The sequence below is a fragment of the Myotis daubentonii genome, chromosome 15 (genome assembly GCF_963259705.1).
Source record: "Myotis daubentonii chromosome 15, mMyoDau2.1, whole genome shotgun sequence".
NCBI lineage: Eukaryota > Metazoa > Chordata > Mammalia > Chiroptera > Vespertilionidae > Myotis > Myotis daubentonii.
The window spans coordinates 8,291,143-8,314,948 of NC_081854.1; the positions used below are offsets into that span (position 1 = coordinate 8,291,143).

The 23,806-nt window shown below is 59.9% G+C and overlaps 3 protein-coding genes across 3 annotated transcripts; 2 read left to right on the forward strand and 1 right to left on the reverse strand.

Annotated features, from left to right (window-relative positions):
* Positions 1–4,150: 4,150 nt before the first annotated feature.
* On the forward strand, positions 4,151–15,389 carry SLC17A7 (solute carrier family 17 member 7). The gene is made up of 12 exons (XM_059665341.1): positions 4,151–4,364; positions 8,022–8,274; positions 9,615–9,733; positions 10,002–10,116; positions 10,615–10,702; positions 10,915–11,001; positions 11,094–11,236; positions 12,071–12,220; positions 12,415–12,547; positions 13,115–13,225; positions 13,435–13,562; positions 13,996–15,389. Exons 1-12 carry the CDS (start codon positions 4,303–4,305, stop codon positions 14,287–14,289), a joined length of 1,683 nt encoding a protein of 560 aa, XP_059521324.1. The 5' UTR covers positions 4,151–4,302; the 3' UTR covers positions 14,290–15,389.
* A 73-nt stretch (positions 15,390–15,462) lies between these two features.
* Positions 15,463–18,607, reverse strand: GFY (golgi associated olfactory signaling regulator). The gene is made up of 3 exons (XM_059665425.1): positions 17,140–18,607; positions 16,330–16,503; positions 15,463–15,855 (listed from the first exon to the last, which is right to left on the reverse strand). Exons 1-3 carry the CDS (start codon positions 18,593–18,595, stop codon positions 15,656–15,658), a joined length of 1,830 nt encoding a protein of 609 aa, XP_059521408.1. The 5' UTR covers positions 18,596–18,607; the 3' UTR covers positions 15,463–15,655.
* A 759-nt stretch (positions 18,608–19,366) lies between these two features.
* PTH2 (parathyroid hormone 2) lies at positions 19,367–21,936 on the forward strand. The gene is made up of 2 exons (XM_059665426.1): positions 19,367–21,262; positions 21,757–21,936. The coding sequence occupies exons 1-2, from the start codon at positions 21,141–21,143 to the stop codon at positions 21,929–21,931; spliced, it is 297 nt and encodes a 98-aa protein (XP_059521409.1). The 5' UTR covers positions 19,367–21,140; the 3' UTR covers positions 21,932–21,936.
* Positions 21,937–23,806: the final 1,870 nt, after the last annotated feature.

A 23,806-nucleotide genomic window follows, 5' to 3' on the forward strand; every position in this document is an offset into this window, starting at 1 on the left:
GGCTCCTGGCCTCCAGTTTCTCCCCTCGTCAGTCTCCCATGGCGTCCCAGAGTGGACTCTGCCCCTCTCCTGTCCACAACCCCTCCCTGGCTCCCATCGCCCCTGGGAGAAGGTCCAAACCCTCAGCCTGGCACTCCGAGCTCCTGTGGCCTGACGGGAGGATATGCTTATTGATTTCAGAGAGAGGGGAAGGAGGGACAGTGCCAGGAGCCGGTCCATCCTTGTTGTTTCAAGGGACCTGGCATATATGGCATACTGTTCTTAATATGTTTGCTCACCTTCATGGCACTATGTGTTTTAACCAAGGTCTCTGAGAAAGGATGTTTCCCCAGGTAGGGATTTTCCCCTGAAGTTAGGGAGGGGATAAAGCCCCTTAACTAAGTGCCAGGCGGGTAATTAATCACTTTAACTACAAACAATCATGCTTAAGCTACATAATCTTTACTCCCTGGAATGGAGATAAGAAACGCCCTAACCTTTGGAATAGAGATTGATAGGATTGGAATCAACTGGTATAAATACAGATGTAACAAGACCTAGACACAGAACCTACACACAGAACCTACACACAGAACCTACACAGAACCTAGAGACAGAAGAACTTCACTGGAGAGAACATGGCAAAAGATCCTGGACAGAAACTGGAGACAGAACCTAGAGACAGAACCTAGCGAGAGAACATGGCAAAAGATCCTGGACAGAAACTGGAGACAAAACCTAGCAAGAGAACTAACCAGAACTTGGCTAGAGATCCTGGGTAGGCTGCTGATCAACTGAACGCTGTCTCCGTGTCATTCCTTCTTCGCCGACTCCGTCCACACCTTTGGGGACCCCTGGACCTGCTGGGGTTGCACCCCAGCAGGAGAGAGAGAAACATAGATGTGAGAGAACATCCATTGGTTGCCTTCCGTACGTGTCCCGACCGGGGATGGAACCTGCAACGTAGGTATGTGCCCTGACCAGGAGTCAAACCTGCACACCTTTTGGTGTGCAGGACAGTGCTCCAGCCAGCTGAGCCACACCAGCCAGGGCACGGTCTGGCCTTCAGGCCTCATTTGGACCTCTTCCTCCCTCTCACTGCCTAGCCCTGTGGTCGGCAAACTCATTAGTCAACAGAGCCAGATATCAACAGTACAATGATTGAAATTTCTTTTGAGAATCAAATTTTTTAAACTTAAACTATATAGGTAGGTACATTGTTATTAACTTAGGGTGCTCCTAAGGCTTAGGAAGAGCCACACTCAAGGGGCCAAAGGGCCACATGTGGCTCGCGACCCACAGTTTGCCCACCACGGGCCTAGTCACACTGGAGAGTGTCTTGACCACACCATTTTTGGAAACTTTTTCTTAGTTTCTACTGTCCCTTCTACTTAGTACCGCCTCTCTAGTACACCTGGGAAGTTTCTAATTGTCTCCCCCTCACAGGGGATGTTCCAGAGCCCTTTGGTGATCTGACCCATACAATCATCTTTACCCTCTCCTACCCCTGTCCGGACAAGCTGCCCATTCCTGGAATTGTACTTCAAGTCACAGTCACACCAACCTTTCTCACTTCCCCGCTCTGCAAGTGCTGATTCCCCTGAGGTGGCTACACTCCCTCCGGCCATCCTTGGCCGCCTCCCCACCCAGCCAGCCCTTTTCTGAGCTTTCCCTGGAAAACTTCTCAACCTTCAGGTTTTCTCTGATCTACCCTGGCGGAGTTAGAATGCCCCTCTGGGAGTCCCCAGTGCCCAGTGTTACTCTTACAGCTATGTCTCCTATGGTGTGACAATGCCTAACGCCTAGTCGGAACTCAAATATTTGTTGAATTAATGGATGGCCAACCCCTCTCCTTTTTCCATAGTCCTAGGACAGTATGAGACAGAAGGGAGAACTGCCCAAAGGAGCCGGGTATTGGGAGTTACATCTGAGCCCAGCAGCTGGAAAAGGGAAAGAACATTCTAGTCCAGTGATGGCGAACCTATGACACACGTGTCAGAGGTGACATGCGAACTCATTTTTTTGGTTGATTTTTCTTGGTTAAATAGCATTTAAAGATATAAAATAAATATCAAAAATATACATCTTTGTTTTACTATGGTTGCAAAGATCAAAAAATTTCTATATGTGACACGGCACCAGAGTTAAGTTAGGGTTTTTCAAAATGCTGACACGCCGAGCTCAAAAGGTTCGCCATCACTGTCCTAGGTGCATAAATAAATGGAGGAACTCAGTGGTAAATTGGAAGAGTAGTAAAGAGTCCAGTGTGGCCCTGGCCGGTCTGGCTCAGTGGATGGAGCGTCGTCCCCCTGTGGACTGAAGGGTCCCGGATCAATTCCGGCCAAAGGCACATGCCTGGGTTGCGGGCTCGATGCCCAGTAGGGGGCGTGCAGGAGGCAGCCAATCAATGATTCTCTCTCATCATTGATGTTTCTATCTCTCCCTCACCCTTCCTATCTGAAATCAATAAAAATATATTTAAAAAAAAAAAAGAGTCCAGTGTGACTGGAACGGAGTTGAATTGGCTGGGTAAAGGGAGACTTGGTGAGAAGGGGAAAAGTTGGGGGTCTATGAGCATCTGAAGGAGCTAAAATAGGCGCGTGTCCACTAGATGGCGCAAGGCATCCTCAGAACTACAACTCCCAGCGACCCTCGAAGTAAGCGGCCCTTCCGAAGCAAACAGTGAGGTCCAGCGGCCGCTGGGACTTGTAGTTCTTCTCATGGGGACTCTCCGTGGGACGGAAGAACACATTCTTAAGTCCTAAGAAGTGTGGGGCTGGGTCCTTTCTGCCGTCCCCTGTCTCCATGGTGATAGTTCCGGCGAATGCACGGGATTTGGCAGCGGCTGGGCCCTCTTCCCACTCCCTCCTCCTCACCATCTGCTCCACCTTCGCACCTGGCCCGGAGCCCCGGCCGCCGCCTCCGCACCCGGGCCGAGGATCCTGCTGCCACAGGGTGGCGCGTGTGGACGGCTCCGCGGGCTACTGACTCCTCCCTGGCCCAGGAGTCCAGCCCCCAGCCCCCTCCTCCCCGGGGGCCCGGGGGTTTTCAAACACAGGCAACACTGTGAGACCCAGACCCCATGGAGAGGCCGCGGCGGGCCGTGGCTGCGGGACACTGGGTCCGTGGCGCCGTCCGCCACGCCGGCTGTTCCCCCACCCCGCGGCGGGCCTGCGCCACATCATGAAAATTTAATCCCGAATGCATTTGCGGCCCGAGGCAGAGAGGCGGTGGTGAAGGAAGCACCCTCCTGGGGCCTGGATCTGCAGATGGCCTCAGCGTCGGGGAGAGGGGCCGGGCGCACCGACCCAAAGTCCGGGTTCAACCCTAAGGGGCGGGGCTGGATGCAGGGGTGGAGTCAGAATAGAGGGGGCGGGGCAGATCCCAGGGGGCAGGGCCTGAACTCAGGGGGGCGGAGGCAGAACTGAGAGAGTTGGACAGATTCCGAAGTGGGGACTAAATTATTGGGGGCGACACTGGCGACGGCCGGAGGGGGGCAGTATCACAGTCGGGGATGGGGCTCGGAGGGGAAGGAAACTGGAGGTCAAGGACCTGGGAGCCGGGTGCGTGCAAAGGAAAAGCAACAGGAGGGGAATGGAATTCCAAAGAGGGATGATGGGAACATGTGGATGGACGTCAAAGGGGAAGAAACAGGATGGGGAGAACAGAGGGGACAAGGCGTGAATGAAGATGGGGGTGGGAATTCCGGGGAAAGAATTCCCTGCAGGAGAAGAGAACCTTTTGAATGAGGGTGTGTGGAACCGGGGGTGATGATACAGGATGGGGGTGGAATCCGGGGGGCGAGATGTGCAACTGGAGGGTGCAGAACCTAGGAGGGAGAAGACTGAGGATGAAACGCGGAAGGAGACTCCAGCAAGATGGCCCTGCAGGGGAGGAAAATGCGGGGATGAGATGAAAGGAAGGGGAGTGGGGCGGGGGGACACGTCTCAGGGAAGCGCTAGAAGGAGCCAGAGGCGGGGATGGGATGGGGGAGAGTAACTCTGAGAAGGGACCGAGCTGGGGCGATGCAACTCGAGTGAGTTCCAACCCAGGGGTGTGGTCCAGGAGTGGAAGGGCGGGGCCGGGCCGGCTTATAAAGCCGGGGAGGGTCTAGCGGGGATGGGTGGGCGGGGCCTCCCCTCGCCCCGCCCCCGAGGCTGAGTTCAGTGACAGCCCCTCGGCCGCCGCACTCGCAGCCTCCTTCCCCCCCGAGCGGAGCTGCGGGGCCGGCCGGGCCGGGGCGGACCCCGGGAACCCGGACGCGGCCGCCCGGGCCCGCGGGCGGGGGGATCGGCGGGGGGACCCGCCGCGGGGGCAGCCACCATGCAGTTCCACAAGGAGGAGTTTCGGAAGCTGGCGGGTCGCGCCCTCGGGCGGCTGCACCGGTGAGCCGGGTGCGGGTCCTGGGCGGGGAAGAGGGCAAGGTCCGCAGAGGACGCCCATGCCCACCCGGGCGCAGACCCAGAGATGGACGGGCGATACGCGGATGCGGGGGGAGAGGGTGTCCATCCATCTGTCCAGTTTTCTCCCTCCGCCTCCGACGGCGCCGCTGTCCCTGGTTCTGTCTTGCTCATCACCTGGTTTATTCTTTTGGCCCCACCCCACTCCATTCTCGACCCTTTTCTCTGGGTCTGTACGTTCCCCTCTGTCTGGGTCTCTGAACCCCTGTCCCACGTCTGGGGCTCTGTTCACCCCTCTGCTCTCCTCGTCCCTTCCCTGGACCTCTGGGCCCCTCTTTCTGGGTCTCTAGTCCCCTTTATCTCTGAGTCTCTGTCCCCTCTCTGACTCTGGCTCTCTCTAGATCTCTATCAACTCCCCTCTCGGGGTCTCTGCCCCCCTCTCGGGGTCTCCGTCTCTCTTCTTGGGGTCTCTGTCCTCTCCCTGGGTGTTCATCCCGCTACCCTGGGTCTCTCCATCACTCTGTGGGTCTCCGTCTCAGTCACTCAGAGCGTTTAATCTGAAGTTAAAGCGGATTGGGGTTCTCGTCCTTGGGGGCGAGTTAAGCTGGGAGGGAGAAGCCGGGGTGTCCGGGGCCTCTGGGGGGAAGGTAGCTGCAGGCCCCACGTGAGACCTCCCCAAGGATGTAGGCTAGAGCTAAGGGGGACTCCTACCGGCCAGGGCGATGACCCCAGTGACCTGGGTGTCCCCAGGGCAGGCCGAGCGCCTCCCTCCAGTCCTTCACCCCCAACCCCAGCCTTGGCTCCAAGTCAGAGAAATTACTCATCTGCGGTGAGACCTAAAAATACCCGGCCTGGGCGGGAGGAGCAAGCCCCAGCATCTCCGCTGCCCTTCCCTGGGGCCCGGCCGTGCCCACAGCCCTGACCCCGGGGTCAGTGGCCCTCCGTCCATCTCACTAGGCCGCGCAAGTCCTTCTCTAAGTCTAACGCTAGTCCTGCTTGCTGTAGATCACCTCTGGGCTCCAAGGCCCCTCACCCTCTAGTAACAGGGGAGATGGAAATGAGGCTGGACAGAAGGGAGGGGGCCGGAGGATGGCACGCGGCGGGGAGGCGGTGGGAAGCTGAGATAACCCCACCCCTGCGTCTCCCAATCTCCCAGCCCCTCCCCACCTCCCCACCCTTTTTCTCGCCTCCTTTCACGAGTTTCTCAAAATACATCCGTGAGAAGTCAGGAGACAGAGAGACGTGCTGATGGAGGCTGGGCTGGGGGTGCTGCAGGGGAGAGGTGTGTCCCTCAGGCCCCCTCCCTCCGTCTCAGCCCCTCAGCCTCTCATCTGGGTCTGGCTTTCTCTTGCTTGGGCCCTGCCTTTCTCTCACCCCTGCCCTGAGCTGCCTCCCAGGCCCACCCGGGGCACCCCAAGCCCAGTGCTCATGCCAGGACAGTCACGGAGGAGCCTGGGCGGAGAGGAGCATCCGAATCCTGGGGTTCACTGTGAGGGTTGGAGACAAGGGTGATGCTCTGTGTTGGACACAACCCCCATTCGGTCCTCTAGACGAAGCTGGGGAAACTGAGGCTCAGCTGGAGAAGAGGGAGGCATTGGTGGCTGAGCCATCATTCAACCCAGGCCAGCTCCTCCCCACCTGCGCTGGAGGCTGCGGGTTTTCCTAGAGATGCATGAAGCTCCAGCTCAGTGGGTGGGGACGCTCCCCCAGACCAGGAAACAGACGTAAACTAGGCGACTAGGGACAAGAAAGGGGGGGGCGGCGGGAGGGATGGAGGCGAGACCAGGAGCCACAGGGCCTTCTCTGTGTGCCGGGCCCTGGGCTGCTGATGCCGGGGCCAGGACGCGAGCAGGCCCCATCCCTCTTCTCGCCGGTGACCTTGGACGTGCTGCTTTCACTCTCTGTGCCTCAGTTTCCTTAGTTGTACGTTGGGAAGAGGAGAGAGCAGCTAAGGGACAAAGGGGACAGAGGTCTGGGGGAGCGGACGGGGAGCCGAGAGGAGCAGACACAGGCCCGGAGGCGGACCGCCTTGATGTTGGTTTTAGCTGCGGCCGCAATCACTTCTTGAGTTTCAGGGGCAAGTAGCATCTGATACCCACCTGGGTCAAAGTCTAATCTCATTGGCTGACAGGTTCTGACGGGAGCGGGCAGCCCCTACCACCCTGTATGAGTCATTCCGGGGGCTCCCTCCCCCCTCTCTCCAGCTCTCTCAGGGTCTCATTCCTCACCCCCTGGGGTTGGTCCCACCCCCATCCGTTTCTTACGGTTCCTCCTCCCTTCTCCTTAAGTTCTAGGATCGGGAGGGTGGCTGTGTTCTCGCATCTCTTCCACCGCCTCCCCCCAGGCCGTCTGGCTGTTCTCTCCTCCCCCGTCCCAGTCTCCCTCGCCTCCATCTGTTCTGGCCCCTTCCTGGGATCCAGCCGGATCCTCTGGCTGCTTCCCCGCCTCGGAGAGGAGCCGCACCTCACCAATCACAGCCGCAGCCCGTCTCCTCAGCATCCTAGTCCCTTCATCGTTCAACGCTCGGTTTTCTGTATCTCCGGCCTCTCCCCTGGGTTCCTGTCCCCTGCCTCTGGTCTCTGCCCCCTCCCTTCTGGGTCACTGTTCTGTCCCCCCTTCTCCTGGGGTGGGTCCCCCTATCTTATTCTCTGCTTGTCTCTCTGGGTCTCTGACCCCTTCTCTCTGGGTCTCTCGCTTCCTTCTGTGTCTCTGACCTTCTTCCTTAGCCTCCGCCCTCTCCAAAGCCAGCCTCCCTGTGGGTCTGTCCACACCTCTGGACACCTCTTTCCGCAGCCTCTCTGTGGCTTGGAGGTGGCTCTCCAACTATCCTACCCGTCTCGTCATCACAGCCTCAATCCCTGATCCAGAACGGGCGGGGGCGACGGGCTCGCTGGGGGCCGAGCCAAGTCCCCCACCAGGGCCATCTGTCCCTTGCCAGGACACCACCCACCACCCCCCTCCCCATCCCCTAGGCTGACAGCCTGAACTCAAGGCTCCCCAGGGATGCCCGGCTGCACTGCTGGAGTCCAGGGTCTCGGAAGTCTCCCCACCCGCGAGGCCCTAGGAATGGGCTGCTGGTGGCTGAACGGAGTCAGCTGGCTGTCAGCCCCACACCTGGGGCCCCGGGGCAGGAGGGCAGCCCTAGAGGCAGGGGGAGGGGCGTCGGCATACAAGCAGACGTGGCTGAGAAGCATCTGTTCTGCTGACACCTTTGCTGAAGCATCTCCTTAGCGCCTTTTGCTTCCTCAAATAGACTCGTATCTGGGGGAGGGGGCTAGAGAGAGCCTGGGCCTTGGGGTGGGGGGTGGGGCACAGGCTGTTGGACCGCAAAGGGTAGTGAGGTTGTAAAACTGCTGAGTGGAGAGATGGCAGGGCTGGGAGAGAAGGGACCTGAGGACTTGGACACCTGAGTCTGGGGAGGAGGGGCTGGGCGCGTGGAATTCCTGGTCTGAGGGGGGCGGGGGGCTCCTGGATCCTGGGTCCTGGGGGGAGAAGCTGGGCTCCTGGGAAGGAAGACGGGGAACACGGGCTCAGTGAGAATCCCGGGTCTTTTTCAAGCAGGAGGTTTGGCCCTGAACTCCCGTGGGGCAGGGAGGAGGGGGCGGGGGCCCTGGGCCGAGCCTGACTCTTGCCGCCCCGCAGGCTTCTGGAGAAGCGGCAGGAAGGCGCGGAGACGCTGGAGCTGAGTGCCGACGGTCGCCCGGTCGCGACGCAGACGCGGGACCCGCCGGTGGTGGACTGCACCTGCTTCGGCCTCCCGCGCCGCTACATCATCGCCATCATGAGCGGCCTGGGCTTCTGCATCAGCTTTGGCATCCGCTGCAACCTGGGCGTGGCCATCGTCTCCATGGTCAACAACAGTACGACCCATCGCAACGGCCACCTGGTGGTGCAGGTAGCGCAGGGCGGGAGCCGCGGTGCCCCTACGCCCTGATGACGTCATGCTCATCCGGCGCAGCCCAGGCCACGCCCCCTCCACGCCACAGCCCGAGTAGCCCCGCCCATCTGTGCTGCCCCCTCTCCTCTGACTCGTCTCCAAGATCGTCTTTCCTAAGCCCCGCCCTGATCTACATGAAGCTCCGCCCCTATTGAGATCCGGTCCCTAAAACCAAAATGTGGACGCGGCCCCAGCTTTAGGTTCCCTATGTGTTGCCCCTTGTTCATTTTGGGCCTCCTAGCAACTTTTGCTCCACCCGCGTCCCACACCTGTCCCAGGGTCACATCTTCATCCCAGTCCCATCACAAGCTCCCCACTGAATTTTAAAAAATATATTTTTATTGATTTCGGAGAGGGAGAGAGAGAGAGAGAGAGAGAAACATCAATGATGAGAGGGAATCATCAATTGGCTGCCTCCTGCACGCCCCCTACTGGGGATCGAGGGCGCAACCCAGGCATGTGCTCTGAACAGGAATCAAACCGTGATCTCCTCGTTCATGGGTTAACGCTCAATCACTGAGCCATAGCAGTTGGGCATCCCCACCGAGTTTTAATCCCGACTTTTCTGAAGGGCTACCCCTGCTAAATCCCGCTTCATCTGCTCTGGCCATTACCTAAATCCCGCCTCACATCAGACTTTTTTCCTCTTTTTAAAAAATATGTTGTTTTTTTTAATGATTTTTAGATAGGAAGGAAGAGGGAGAGAGAGAGAGAAACATTGCAACTTGGGCATGTGCCCTGACTGGGAATCGAACCTGGGACCTCTTGGGTTCATGGGACAACGTTCAATCCACTGAGCCACACCCGCTGGGCTTTCTCCCTATTTTAATTTCCGGGTAGGCCATGCCTCTGTCTCAGAAAACAAAGTTCTGATTATGGCTCTGGTCTACCCCGCCTCTAGCTCCCTTCCAATCAGGCCGACCCCATTGGCTACGTCTTGTCCTTGACTAGAACTCGTCCAGGTTACTGGGCAAGCAGTTCCTAAGTTGGTCAGAAGTAGAGAAAGAATCGCCACCCCGGATATGGGTCCCTAGACATTCAGGGCAGGGACACTGAGGCAGGGCCACAGGCAGACCGAGGCGGCTAGGCAGCAACAGGCTCCGTTGCTAAGGTAGCACAGGCCCTAACAACGGGGAGAAGCCTAGTTCGGTCTGGACCGAGGGAAGACTTGAGCTCTGATGGGCGGGGCGAGAGAGGGATCCTTGTTGCGGATTGGCCAAGGGACTAAGTCTGTGGGTGCTGATTGGTTGGGGGGGGCAAACTCCGGCGACTGGTTTGATGTGCTTTTTGGCCCATAGAAAGCTCAGTTCAACTGGGATCCAGAGACTGTTGGCCTCATACACGGCTCCTTTTTCTGGGGCTACATTGTCACCCAGATTCCCGGGGGATTTATCTGCCAAAAATTCGCAGCCAACAGGTACGGGTCGGGGTGGGGTTTCTCAAGTTGGGCGGGAACTACAGTTGCGTGGGTGGAGTTAGAGAGTGTGACCTGGCATTTGGGGGCTGACTTTGGACAATGGGAGGGGCCTGGGGGCGGGGTCTTAGAGGAAGGCGGGGCTTGTGGTTGTGAAAGGTGGGGGTCAGAGAGAAGGTGGGGCCTGGGGTTGTGGGGAACCGGGTTCTGCTGTGGGCAGAAAGAGCAGAATCCTACGCATGGTGAGACAGCCACGGACTCTTCCCGTCAGGGTTTTCGGCTTTGCTATTGTTGCTACATCCACTCTGAACATGCTGATCCCCTCGGCTGCCCGCGTCCACTATGGCTGTGTCATCTTCGTGCGGATCCTGCAGGGATTGGTGGAGGTAAAGTCCCGCTATATGTGACCCGCCGCCTTCTGACCACCGCTTCGCCTTTAAAAAGATTATATAGCCCTGACCGGTTTGGCTGAGTGGATAGAGCGTCAGCCTGCAGACTCAAGGGTCCCAGGTTCGATTCCGGTCAGGGGCATGTACCTTGGTTGCAGGCACATCCCCAGTAGGGGGTGTGCAGGAGGCAGCTGATTGATGTTTCTAACTCTCTATCCCTCTCCCTTCCTCTCTGTAAAAAATCAATGAAATATATTTTTAAAAAAGATTATATATATATTGATTTCAGAGAGGAAGGGAGAGGAAGAGAGAAATACAAACAATGATGAGAGAATCATTGATCGGCTGCCTCTTGCACGCCCCCTACTGGGAATCGAACACGCAACCCGGCATGTGCCCTTGCCGGACTCGAACCCGGGACCCTTCAGTCCGCAGGCTGAGCCAAACCAGCTAGGGCCAACCTCTTCTCCTTAGCTTTGGCTTTCTTCTCCCCAGGGGGTCACTTACCCCGCCTGCCACGGGATCTGGAGCAAATGGGCCCCTCCCTTAGAGCGGAGCCGCCTGGCGACCACAGCCTTTTGCGGTGAGAGGAAGGTGCTGGGATTTAGATTTGTGGGTCTGAAAGAGGAGGGGGTTTGGGGAAGGAGGGGGTTGGGCACTGGCCGGATATCTGTGGAAGGGGGGGCTGTGGCTTGCACTTTTGTGTCCCGGAAAGACGAGGCTGGGGGTCCGAACCCCTGGATCCGGGGGGTAGCTAGGTCTGCTCTCTCTCCCGCACCCTCCCACCCCCATCAGGTTCCTATGCCGGGGCGGTGGTGGCCATGCCTCTCGCCGGGGTCCTGGTGCAGTACTCAGGCTGGAGCTCTGTGTTCTACGTCTACGGTGAGGGGCCCGGGCGCCGGGGTTCGGGGGGTGCTGGGCCAGAGCGAGGCCGGTCGTCACCTCGCTTCCATCCCCCTCCTGACCCCCTCCAGGCAGCTTCGGGATCTTCTGGTACCTGTTCTGGCTGCTCGTCTCTTATGAGTCCCCGGCGCTGCACCCCAGCATTTCAGAAGAGGAGCGCAAGTACATCGAAGAAGCCATCGGCGAGAGCGCCAAACTCATGAACCCCCTCACGGTCCGAGCCAAGCCTGCGGGGTGGGGGCGCGGTGGGGCCGGGAGAGAGATCCAAGCAGGGAGGCAGGAGAAAGGGGGCTTAGGACCCGCACAGCGTGTAGGTCGTGGTGCGTTCCCCGACTCGGGAGACCTGATGGGAACGCCCAGTGGGCGGGGCCAGAACATGGGAGGCGGGGTTAACGCCGGGGGCGGGCCCGATTAGCAGGTGCTGGGGGCGGGGCTAGGTCGCCAGCGGGGCGGGACCGCTGGTGGGCGTGGTTAAACCAGCAGAGGCGGGACTAGAATGTGGGGTTTTGCTTAGACCTGGTGGTGGGTGAGGCTAGATTTAGGAGTCGATATTGAATGGGGAGATTCCTGGGCCCACCCTTAAGGGTCCCTGAGGGTCACCGAGGCCGGACACATGCGAACCGGAGGGGCCACAGTAAATCAGGAGCCTGCATTCCTGAAGTGTCACTCGCAGTGGTTCTCAACCTTCTGGCCCTTTCAATACAGTTCCTCATGCTGTGACCCAACCATAAAATTATTTCCGTGGCTACTTCATAACTGTCATGTTGCTACTGTGATGAATCGTCATGTCAATATCTGATATGCAGGAGGGTCTTAGGCGACCCCTGTGAAAGGGTCGTTCCACCGCCGAAGGGGTCGCGACCCACAGGTTGAGAACCGCTGCCTAGAGGCTAGGGTGCAGGGCCCCTGCAGGGACATGGGCTGGCGCCCCTGGGGGTTTTAATGAAGTGGGGAAACCGGGGTCTCTGCGGGACTGTAGTGAGGCTCCGGAAGGGACACGGAGAGCCCCCGGGTCCTGTCTCAGCGGCCCCTGCTCTCGCCCCCGCAGAAGTTTAAAGCACCCTGGCGGCGCTTCTTCACCTCCATGCCGGTCTACGCCATCATCGTGGCCAACTTCTGCCGCAGCTGGACCTTCTACCTGCTCCTCATCTCCCAGCCCGCCTATTTCGAAGAAGTGTTCGGCTTCGAGATCAGCAAGGTTGGACCCTAGGAGGGGGCGGGGAGAACAGGGGGCGCGGCGGGGCTGAGACAGAGGAGCGGAGCGTTGCTCCCAAGGGGGTGGAATGAAGGACAGGGAGGAGCCGGTGCGCAGGAACCGGGTGGAGGCGCCCGGCGGGCGGCCCTGAGCGCCGGCCCTGTCCTCCCCACCACCACCCCCCACCCTTCGCGCAGGTGGGCCTGGTGTCGGCGTTGCCCCACCTGGTCATGACCATCATCGTGCCCATCGGTGGCCAGATCGCCGACTTTCTGAGGACCCGCCGTATCATGTCCACCACCAACGTGCGCAAACTGATGAACTGCGGGGGTGAGTGGGGCCGAGTCTAGACCGGTCGGGGGCCGCCTGGGCCGGGGCAGAGCGCCGTGGGGCACAGCCGGGGGCGGGTCCGCGAAGGGGTAGGTGGGGTCCGAGGGCCGACCAGGGGTGTGTCCAAAAAGGCCGAGTCAAGATGAGGCTGGGACAGAAGTCCCGGGCCTCGGGGGGCAGCGTGGATGGCTGTGCAGGTGGAGCAGAGGCGAGACCTAGTTGGGCTTGGAAGCGCGGGGAAGAGCGGCTGTGAGTGGGGGACCTGGAGAGACGTGGTCTAGGCGGCTACTGCCCTGGGCGAGTGGACCGAGAGGGAAGGGGTGAAGGGGCGGGGGGGTGGGGCTGGGACCCTGCATCTTGGGGGCGTGGCCTGGTCAGGGGGTGGGGCCACGGAGGGCCGGGCGGAGGCCTGGAGCTCATGCGCTCGGGTGTCCGGGGCCAGGCTTCGGGCAGGCGCTGGTGGGAGGGGCAAAGCCAGGGACAGGCTGGGGGCGTGGAGTGGCGGGGGAAACAGAGGAGGGTGGAGAGATGGCGCGGGCACCGGCACTCAGAGAGGGCCCTCCGCAGGCTTCGGCATGGAAGCCACGCTGCTGCTGGTGGTGGGCTACTCGCACTCCAAGGGCGTGGCCATCTCCTTCCTGGTCCTCGCCGTGGGCTTCAGCGGCTTTGCCATCTCTGGTGAGAACCGGGTCGGCAGCTCGGGGAGAGTCTGGACGGCGCCGTGGGGAGCTTCCTGGCTCAGGAAGGGGGCCTCCCAGCCACGCAAAAGGCGGACTAGGAGGCGCAGTGGGGAGCGGGGAGCGGAGAGCGGGGAGCGGGGAGGGACGGCTCAGAGGGAGTCACTGGAGGGAGACTCAGGCGTGCCGCCTCCTGGCTCATCTTGTCAGGGTTCAATGTGAACCACCTGGACATCGCCCCGCGCTATGCCAGCATCCTCATGGGCATCTCCAACGGCGTGGGCACGCTGTCGGGCATGGTGTGCCCCATCATCGTGGGCGCCATGACCAAGCACAAGGTGAGTGCCTTCGCCCTGACCCATTGGCCCTCCACCTCTGTGCTCGGTGCCTCCCTGATGCGGGCGGCCTCCCTGGGCTCCACCCCTGCCCCTGCAGGTGTCTTTCAGCTTCTCTCGGGATCTGTCTCCCTTTCTCTGGGCCTCCCCTATCCCTCTAGGGCTCTCTCTCTTAAATATATTTTTATTTATTTTTAAATATATTTTTATTGATTTCAGAGAGGAAGGGAGAGGGAGAGAGAGATAGAGACATCAATGATGAGAGAGAATCATTGATTGGCTGCCTCCTGCACGCCCCCTACTGGGGATCGAGCCCACAACCCAGGCATGTGCCCTTGGTCAGAATCGAGCCCGGGACCCTTCAGTCCGCAGGCCGACGCTCTATCCACTGAGCTAAAACTCCCTCTTCACTTCCTGTTTCTCTGGCCTCCAACAGACTCGGGAGGAGTGGCAGTACGTGTTCCTAATCGCCTCGCTGGTGCACTATGGAGGGGTCATCTTCTATGGGATCTTCGCTTCCGGAGAGAAGCAGCCGTGGGCGGAGCCTGAGGAGATGAGCGAGGAGAAGTGTGGCTTTGTTGGCCACGACCAGCTGGCCGGCAGTGATGAAAGCGAAATGGAGGATGAGGCTGAGCCCCCTGGGGCGCCCCCTGCTCCCCCTCCCTCCTATGGGGCCATACACAGCACAGTGCTGCCCCCAAGACCCCCACCCCCTGTCCGGGGCTACTGACCATGTGCCTCCCACTGGATGGCAGTTTCCAGAACCTCCATTCCACACATCTCTGGCCTGAGTGACAGTGTCAAGGAAGCCCAGTCCTCTCTGTCCTGCCTCAGGCCTAGGAAGCACTCTCCCTTGCTCCCAGTGCTGTCGAATCCTCTTCCTTTCCCAATTGCCTCTCAGGGTAGTGAAGCTGCGAATGGCAGTTTCAAGGATACCCAGATTTCCCTAAGGGTTCCCTTCTCCACTTGTTTTGCCTCAGTGGTTCCAAACCTCTCCTTTCAGGGCTTTATTTCCATGGACAGTTCGGTCTCTCACTCTCTCTTGTGGTTTTGAGGCAACTTCTCCCCTTCCTTTAACCCCAGGGACCCTGAGTTACTCAGCCCCCCCCCCCCTCCTCTCAGAAAAATTCAAGGTCTTCCTCTAGAGGTTTCAAATCTCTCCTAAATCTATTCTGCATTTTTTTTCAGGTTGGTTTAGCCAATCACCCATCCCCACTATTTTAGAGATCGATTCTCACCAGCGTTTCTGAGGGAAAATGGTGGTTTCAAGACCCCCTCCAACCTCTTCACCCCCTCCCTCCAAAAGCAGATTCTGCTGAAACACCAAATCCCCAAGACCTTCTCCCTAGCTTAGCGCAATGTCTAGGGACACCACCCAGATGGCAGGTTTATCAGTACGCCTCACTCCACCCCTATGCACTTTTTCGGACACAGTTTTCAGGGTTAAATAGTGGCTGCTCAAGTTCATCAGTGGTTTGAAGCCACCACCATTGAACTTCCCCACGGTGGTTTCAACGTGTCCCCCCCCCCCCCCCCCCCAGCTCCTTGCACTTTATTCTCCTGGGTGGTTTCAAACCACCCTCATTTTCTCAGTGGCCATTTGTCGTGTCCCTCAGGGGCTAAATGACTCAAATTCGGGGATGCTACCCTCTCAGACACCTTTCTTTTGGCTTAGAATTTGGGGAACACGTATAAGACAAGTCACAGGATCCCCGGAAAGGGAAGGGGGCTAGGCGAGAGGTGTTTTCCCCGGGGCAGGGGCCTCTGTGTGTGTCTGTCTCTGTGACTGTAAGCCCTGCCCTGCCCCACTCCCAATAAAGTGCTTTGGTGACACACCCAGGCCTCCTCATTGGGCCGGTGGCCGTGGGAGTCCCAGCCCCCGGCCCTCCCCTCCTGCAGACCCGGAGTTCGAGGGCCCTCCTCCCCCAGGAATCAGGCCAGAGCAGGTGGCTAGGAGGGAGGGATCGCGTGATTTATTGGGCCTCAGGGAGGGCATCTCTGCGGTGGGCTCCATCTGAGGGCACCGCTACTAGCAAAGCATGCCGGGAGGGTAGGATGTCTGAGGATGGCGCACGTCTGGAGGGACCGGGAGGGGCTCACACGAAGTTGTCGGGGAGCGTGGCCGGGGAGAGCGGCTCCAGGCGCTGGGAGCGGCCTCCGCGGGGCGGCGGGGGCAGCTTGGGGGGCAGCGGAGGAGTGGGCGGCGGCTGCTTGGTGGCGATGTGTGAAGGGATCCAGGCATCCGGCGCGTAAAAGTAGAGATCGTACGGCTCCTTGGGAGTGTCCAGGTGCAGGACTATGGGAGCAGAGGGGCGCGGTCATCCCAGGGCTGGCCAGGAGCCTGCCCCCGCCGCTGGGCCGCTGGCCAGAGAGGCTGCTGACCGTCCTTAGCAGCTGGGTTTTCAAATCAAAGGGCGAGGGGAGGGCGCTTGTGTAGACGAGGGGGCGTGGTGTCCGCGGGGTAGGGGCGGGGCTTGACGCCGAGAGGGCGGGGCTTACAGGGCTCCTGGCGGGGCGGGGCGGGGTTTGCAGGGACCTGCAGCTGCGAGCCTGCAGCCGGTCCCAGCTGGTCCGGGGAAGCACTGGGCTTGTGTGTGTGAAATTTCATAGAGAACTGGGGGCGGGAGGAGTGGGGGGACTGACCATGGAGGGGTCAGGGCTTCTGTTGACCTTGGATGGGGGACCTGTACTTGTTGGCGGGGCGCCCTATGCAGGTGAAACCAGGTGAAGGAAACGGGCTGGCACTCCGGGCGCTGTCAGGGCCGCTCACCCGACTCGTCTCCGTCGTTCGGAAGCCGGTGGTGTGCGAAGGGCCGGTGCCGAGCCGCCCGGCGGTAGAGACACCACAGCAGCAGGAAAATGCCGATCAGTAGCCCGGTCCCGGCGAAGAAGAGGCACAGGGCCCCTCCCGCCCCGCCCCGGGGGCGTCCCACCAGGGTCACGCCTGAAGGAAGGAGCCAGGTTATAAGTAATCTAAGCTCCCAGCCCCTCCTCCCTCTGACCCCGGGGTCCAGGCCCCCGGCCCCTCCTCCCTCAGACCCAGGAGTCCAGGCCCCCAGCCCCTCCTCCCTCAGACCCAGGAGTCCAGGCCCCCAGCCCCTCCTCCCTCAGACCCCGGGGTCCAGGCCCCCAGCCCCTCCTCCCTCAGACCCAGGGGTCCAAGCCCCCAGCCCCTCCTCCCTCAGACCCAGGAGTCCAGGTCCCCGGCCCCTCCTCCCTCAGACCCAGGAGTCCAGGCCCCCAGCCCCTCCTCCCTCAGACCCAGGGGTCCGGGTCCCAGCCCCTCCTCCCTCAGACCCAGGGGTCCAGGCCCCCAGCCCCTCCTCCCTCAGACCCAGGGGTCCAAGCCCCCAGCCCCTCCTCCCTCAGACCCAGGAGTCCAGGCCCCCAGCCCCTCCTCCCTCAGACCCAGGGGTCTGGGTCCCAGCCCCTCCTCCCTCAGACCCAGGAGTCCAGGTCCCCGGCCCCTCCTCCCTCAGACCCAGGAGTCCAGGCCCCCAGCCCCTCCTCCCTCAGACCCAGGGGTCTGGGTCCCAGCCCCTCCTCCCTCAGACCCAGGGGTCGGGTCCCAGCCCCTCACCGGTCTCCTTCACTCGTTCCACCAGGATGATAGTGTTGACTCTCTCACCTCTGCTGCGTCGCTGGGGGGCCCGCTGAGTGGCTGGGGCCGGCTGATTGGGGGCCCCTGGAGGAGCAGGGGGGTCCGCCATCCCGGAGGAGGAAAGAGCGGCATCTGGCCCTTTAGGGCTAGAGCTCTGGGAGGCCTTGGGCTCAACAGTCTCAGGAAAATCAGAGGTGGGCAGTTTAAGGGAGTTGGGCTGGGTGGCCGCAGGGGTTTCTGGCTCGGGGTTCAGGGACAGCTCCTGCAGGGCAGTAGCCTGGTCCCTGGAGGGTGCAGGCGTGTCTGGGTGAGGACTGGTGGAGGTTTCAGGGGCAGAGTCCCTGGCGATCTCTGTGGCACCTTGGTGGAGAGTTGTGGGGAGTTTTGATTGGGGGATTTCAGTGGGGCCGGGGTGGTGGGTTACATAGGATTCTGGGTGGGGGGTTTCAGTAGGATTGGGGTGGAGGGTCTGAAGGAATTCAGTGCTTGGGGTCTCAGCGGTGTTGGGGTCATGGATTTTTGGAGTTTCGGGGTGAAGGGTTTTGGTGGGGTCAGGATCAGGGGCCCCTGCCTGTGAGATTTCAGTGGAGTTAAGATTGGGGATCCCTGGGAATTCCTGGTGTGCAGTTTGGGGAGGGTCAGGATCCAGGGTCCCAGGAAATTCTGATTGTAAAGTTTTGGAGGAATTAGGTTGGGGGGCCTCAGGGGATTTTGGGTGTGGAATTTCAGGCAGGTCAGTGGTGGGGGTCTCAGAAGGTTCTGGATGTGTCATCTGGGAGGGGTTAATTTGGGGGGTCTCCAGGCCTTCTGATGTTGAGGTGTTGAGTGAGTTAGGTTTGGGGGCCTCAGGAGACTCTGGGTGTGGAATTTCAGGCAGGTCAGGCATGGGCGTCTCAGAAGGTTCTGGATGTGTCATCTGGGAGGGGTTAATTTGGGGGGTCTCCAGGCCTTCTGATGTTGAGGTGTTGAGTGAGTTAGATTTGGGGGTCTCAGGAGACTCTGGGTGTGGAATTTCAGGCAGGTCAGGCATGGGCGTCTCAGAAGGTTCTGGATGCATCATCTGGGAGGAGTTAATTTGGGGGGTCTCCAGGGGTTCTGATATTGGGGTGTTGGGTGAGTTAGGTTGGGGGGTCTCAGGAGACTCTGGGTGTGGGGGTTCTTGGAGGTCAGCGTTGGGGGTGTCAGTGACATTATGGGGAGAGGACTCAGGGGAACCCGGATGAGGCGCCTTGGAGGGCTCCGGAGAAGCCATCCCAGGGGGTTCCGGGTGCGGCTGGTGGAGAGTGGCATTTTCAGGAGCAGGAAGAAGGGGTTCCGAGGGGAGGCCCATCCTTGGAAAGTCGGAGCCCGCAGCTGGTGAGGCCGAAGGCGCGGCCTCGGAACCCCGCCCAGCGAGGAGGAAGACGAGGAAGAGGATGGGGCCCAAGGCTCTCATGGCTCTGGAAGACGCCAGTCGCTGCCGGGGAGCGGGAAGGAAGGGGCTCAGTCAGGAGGTTGACCCGAGTCCCTGCCCACGCCCGAGGCCACGCCCACCCGGACACCACGCCCACGCCCGGAGGCCACGCCCACTGGTCCCCAGAGGGACCGCTGTCTCTGCCCAGCTGATCCCAGGGAAAGCAGAACCTTACTGCAGGTCCCTGAAGGCTGGGGCGTTGGCTGCCGTAGCCAAGGGACACGGGCGCGGGGCTTCTTGGGAGTCGTAGTTAATTTCCTTATCTGTTTCCCCAAGGGGGTCCCAGAAAAATTGGGGGGAAATGACACCTCTCCAAGTCCCCAGACCTCCTCAACTTCGACTTCAGAGGATGTCGATCTCTGAATGGATGGGGATACCTTCCTCTCCGAGGGCCCCAGGGACACCTGGACTCCATAGTTGTTTACACCAGGAGGCTCAGAAGGAAGGACTGGGGCTGGGGGCTGAACCCCTGGATCTGAGGGAGGAGGGAAACTCTTGGGTCCTGGGCAAGGAGGCTGCTGGGGGTTCAGACTCCCAATTCCCAGAGGGTGGAGGGCCTGTGGGTCTAAATTCCTGCTTCTTTAGAGAGAAGCCTGCAGGTTCGGATGCTGAGGGTTTTGAGGGAGCCAGGCTTGGGGGGCTGGGTTATCGGGGAGAAGGACATGGGAGTCTTGAACTCTTGGATCCTGAGTGAGAAGGAGGTTAGGAACTCTGAGTCTCGGGTCTTGCAGAGATAGGGGTGTAGGGGTTTGAACTCCTCAGCCTGCAGGAGGAGAGAGCTGTGGGGGACTCAGGTCTCTGTTTACTGAGGATGGAGCTTAGGTTTCAGGGTCTCAGGGGCTGGTCTGTGGTCAGGTGGAGGTAGGCTTGGAGGACACCTGGATGCGACAGGGTCACTCGGGGCCCTGGGTCTCCTACCTGTTCAGGGGGGTCCGAGATACCAGCAGGTGAGCGGAGCTGAGCGCAGAGACCAGTGAATGCTGCAGAATGGCTCTGGGCGGGGCAGCAGGAGGTAGGGTCCCAGGGCGCAGGTGACGCACCTGACCCCCTCCCTGGGGATCCTGGGAGCCTAGCGACAAGCTTGGGATCTTAAAGAGACAGAGCTAAAGTACATTGCCTCCAGTCCTGACCGGTTGCTCAGTGGTTAGGGTGTCAGCCTGCAGACCCAAGGGTTGTGGGTTAGATTCCTGGTCAAGGGCACGTACCTCCGCTGCGGGTTCCCCGGTCCCAGTTGGGGCACCTGCAGGAGGCAACCAATCGATATGTCTCACATCTATGTTCCTCTCTCCCTCCCCCTCTCCTTCCACTCTCTTTAGAAATCAATGGGAAAAAAGCACATTGTCTCTTGAGCGGGAAGGGAGTTAGGGACTGGCTTATCTGGTGGAGGGATGTGGCCCAACCGAGTGGAAGCCCCTGGTGCCAAACTACGCCAAGACCCAGGAGCCAGGAATAGACATCCCCAGGCCCCTCCTCCACCAGAATCCAGGAATTTAAACCCAGGAGCCTGAGCCCAGGCCCTGTCCCCCTCTTTTCTGGGGAAATAGGAGTCCAGCTTCCCACATCTTGCCAGATTGTTACTGCCTTTGGGACTTCCCAACCTCTGCCCACCTTCCCACTGTGTGGAGTGCATCTTCTTAATAGGGTGGGTGTGGATTGGGGTTTATCTTCACAACACCCCACACTCCGCCCCGGGAAGGGCTAGGCACATCCACGGGGCAGCTCGGGGCCCTGTCCCTGTCCCTGCTCCCCGAGCTCTGTAAGACTTTCCTGTCGTTTTCCCCGCCTTCACACCTCACCACACAACCCTTTGTCTCTCTCCCCTCTCCCCTTCCCTATCTCACACTCTCTGATTCCCTGCCTGCCGGGGCTTATCTCTGGGCATTTCTGTCCAGCTGGCTGTCCTTCCATTTCCTTCTGTCTTTCCCAGAGCCTTTCCCTCCTCTCTAGCTGGCCCTCTTTGTCAATTTCCTTTTCTCTCTTCCTCTTTTTTTTTTCTTCTGTCACAGTCTCTGTCCTTCTCATGGTTACTTCACCTCTTTGTGTCTCTGCTTCTCCCTATCAGTTCCTCCGTGTGGCTTTTCCAGTGTCTCTCTCTCTCTGTGTGTCTCTGGCTTCTGCTCTGATGGTCCCTCTGCCCATCTCTATTTTTATCCCTCTGACACACCCCCTGCGTCCACCTCTCTGTCTGTCCGTCTCTCCCCCTCCCGCGTCTGCTCAGGACCCAGCTCCTGGTCCCAATTAGTTGATCGCCGCCAAGGCAGCGGCGGGCCCCCCACCCCCGGCTCCTCATTACAGCCGGAGGCTCCTAATGAGCCTGGGGGGAGGCTGACCCCACGCCCCCGGCCCCTGGTCTGCGTCACTGCCCGCTGCGGGGGCTGCGGGAGGGATATAAGGGGGCTGCCTGCTCGCTGCCCAAGTCCACTGCGCGGTAGGGGCCCTGGGACCTGGCTGCTGGGGGTGGGTAAACTCTGGGGCTCGGGGCCAGGCCACCGGCCTCACGGAGCCCTTCCCTGTCTCTCCGCAGGTGATGGAGCCTCGCCAGGTGCCCCGGAGCTCCCGGGCGCGGCTCCTGCTGCTGCTCCTGCTGCTGGTCCCCTGGGGCGCGCGCACTGCCGCAGGCGTCGCCCTGCCCCCCGCCGGGGTCTTCAGGTACGTGCGACGCCCAGAATTCCCAGGGAGGGGGTGCGGGAAGAGAACCACAGAGAAAGGAATCAGAGACTCGGAGAGGCTCTGCGCAGAGACCAAGAAAGAGGACAGAGACTAGGGTGAGAGAGATGCGGGTGGACAGGGAAGCTGCAAGAGATACAAAAGGATACAAGCTGGGAAAGGCCGGGAGGGACTTAAAAGGAGTCAGAGCAGAACCGGGTTCGTTCCTCGAACGCCGACTGCTGGGTTCTTGGGGCGTGCCCGGCCCTGCGCTGGGCGGAGGCAGGCCAGGGCATCAGACTTGTCTCTGTGCTCGGGGAGCTCCGAAGCTGGAGAACAGAGACCGCGACCCGCACAGAGCAAGAGGCAGAGCACGGAGACCGGCCACTCCCCGGACGGTGCAGTAACGGGGCCTCGAGTTAGACCACGGGGAGGACAGGGGGTGGCGGGCGGAGGGCCCGGGCACGCGGTGACCGCGTCTCTCCGTCTCCCCGCAGCCTCCGCACCCCGGGCGGAACCTGGGCGGCCCGGGCCAGCCCCCCGTCGCGGCGGAGCCTGGCCCTGGCAGACGACGCGGCCTTCCGGGAGCGCGCGCGGATGCTGGCCGCCCTGGAGCGCCGCCGCTGGCTGAACTCCTACATGCACAAGCTGCTGGTGCTGGACGCGCGCTGAGCGCCCGCGGGCGTGTTAATAAAGACCCTGCCGTGCGCCAGGACTCCGCCTCCTTCCTGCGCTCGTGTGTGCGTGTGTGTGTGTGTGTGTGTGCGTGTGTGTGTAAGGTAGGGGTGGGGGGTGGGAGAGGGCCCAGCACCGCTTACACTGGCATCTCACCCCTCAGTCCCCTCCATTCATGCACAGCCCCACCTCTCCATCTCTGCTCCACCCTCTCATTCCGAGCCTCTGTTCCTCCCACCCCTGAGGCTCTGTTCTCCTCTCTGGGTCTCTGTCGCTCTCTAGGTGTCTGTCCTCCCTTCTCTGAGTCTTCGTACTTCTTTTTCGCCCTGGGAATCTCTATCTCCTCTCTCTTCTTGCTGCCCCTAAAACTCTTCCTTCCATTCTTCACTTTTCTCTCTCTGCCTAACTCCTTCGTGTCTTCCTACTTTTCTTCCTTTGGGTCCCCGTCTCTCTCTTCCAGCTCTCACTAGTCTTAAATTTCGCTGTTTCCGCTCTCTTATCCCGACTTCTTTGGGCGCAGTGGTGCGATCAGGGACTCTGATGTGAGCTGCACCTGCCGTTGAAGACCAGGCTCCCCAGACGTGTGGTATTGGAAAGGGCTTAACCTCTGAGTATCCTTTTCCTCATCTGAGGATTAATCGGATACTATGAGGACTTCAGAACTGCGCCCCGCACGAAGCGAACGTTATTAGAAGAGTTTCCCCGCCCTGACCGGTTTGGCTCAGTGGATAGAGCGTCGGCCTGCGGACTCAAGGGTCCCAGGTTTGATTCCGGTCAAGGGCAGGTACCTGGGTTGCGGGCACATCCCCAGTAGGGGGTGTGCAGGAGGCAGCTGATCGATGTTTCTCTCTCATTGATGTTTCTGACTATCCCTCTCCCTTCTTCTCTGTAAAAAAATCAATAAAATATATTTAAAAAAAAAGAAAAGAAAAAAGTTTCCCACTCTCTCGAAGCATCTCCAGCAGCTTCTCCAGGGTTTCCTGTGTCCCGGGGAGACCGACAGAGGGACAGGTTGGGGCGGGAAAAGAGGAGAGAGAACCAGTCATCAGGCTCCCGGAGTCAGGGGCGGGGGCGGGGAGACACCTGGGCTGCCAGGGAAACGAGACAGCAGCCAATCAGAACCTGCCATCCTGGAGTCTAGGCCAGCCCTCCAGCCCCGCCCCTCAAGGTGACTGACAACCTCCCACTTCTCAGATGCCGAGGGCTCGGAACTGCGTGCCCGGGGCGCAGCTCGCGCGGACCGCGCTGTGATTGGTCCACTAGCGAAGGGGCGAGGCTGGGCGTGGCCGCTAACCGAAGGGGGCGGGCGGACTCTTGGTATTGGCAAGCTCTCCCATAATTTGCACCCGCGCCGTAATTGCCCTTCGGGCCATGAGGTGGGTCTGTTTCTGCGTAGTTGAAATACTGAATAACTGTAATCTTCAAAATCATCCAGAGTTGGCCAAATTTTACAAATAAGACTCTGAAAGTCAGGACTAATTTCCCCAAGTTGCCAGCGCTAACAAAGCACAGGATAGCTGGAACCCAAACCTGTGCAACTTCACAGTCTAAACCTTTCCACTCTGCTGATGGAGAAATGGAGTTACAACCGTACAAGCAGTTACCATATGCCGGGCCCTCTTCTAGACACTGAGTAGCCTCACTCTGCCCTTCACACACTCTACTTCCTCCCTAGATCTCCACAGCAGGTAACACCCAGACCTCCATTTCCAGACGGAGAGCTCAGGGCTCCAGCCACCTCTGGGAACCCTGACCCCCACCCCATTCCATATGAGCTCCTTCTCATGGGCTCTCCATCTTGGGAATGGCTTTACAGTCTACTAGTGGCCTGGTGCACATTTGTGCAGGGGGGTGGGGGGCGGGAAAGAATGT

What these genes read in the sequence shown, in the direction of transcription:
- SLC17A7 (XM_059665341.1), top strand. Translation starts at nt 4,303, where the DNA reads ATGCAGTTCCACAAGGAGGAGTTTCGGAAGCTGGCGGGTCGCGCCCTC. An exon ending in TCGGCTTCGAGATCAGCAAG is followed by an intron (nt 12,221 to 12,414) that starts GTTGGACCCTAG and finishes CCCTTCGCGCAG; the next exon opens with GTGGGCCTGGTGTCGGCGTT. An exon ending in CAGCGGCTTTGCCATCTCTG is followed by an intron (nt 13,226 to 13,434) that starts GTGAGAACCGGG and finishes TCATCTTGTCAG; the next exon opens with GGTTCAATGTGAACCACCTG.
- GFY (XM_059665425.1), bottom strand. Translation starts at nt 18,595, where the DNA reads ATGAGAGCCTTGGGCCCCATCCTCTTCCTCGTCTTCCTCCTCGCTGGG. An exon ending in GGAACGAGTGAAGGAGACCG is followed by an intron (nt 16,504 to 17,139) that starts GTGAGGGGCTGG and finishes TCCTTCCTTCAG; the next exon opens with GCGTGACCCTGGTGGGACGC. An exon ending in GAACGACGGAGACGAGTCGG is followed by an intron (nt 15,856 to 16,329) that starts GTGAGCGGCCCT and finishes CTGCTCCCATAG; the next exon opens with TCCTGCACCTGGACACTCCC.
- PTH2 (XM_059665426.1), top strand. Translation starts at nt 21,141, where the DNA reads ATGGAGCCTCGCCAGGTGCCCCGGAGCTCCCGGGCGCGGCTCCTGCTG. An exon ending in CCCCCCGCCGGGGTCTTCAG is followed by an intron (nt 21,263 to 21,756) that starts GTACGTGCGACG and finishes GTCTCCCCGCAG; the next exon opens with CCTCCGCACCCCGGGCGGAA.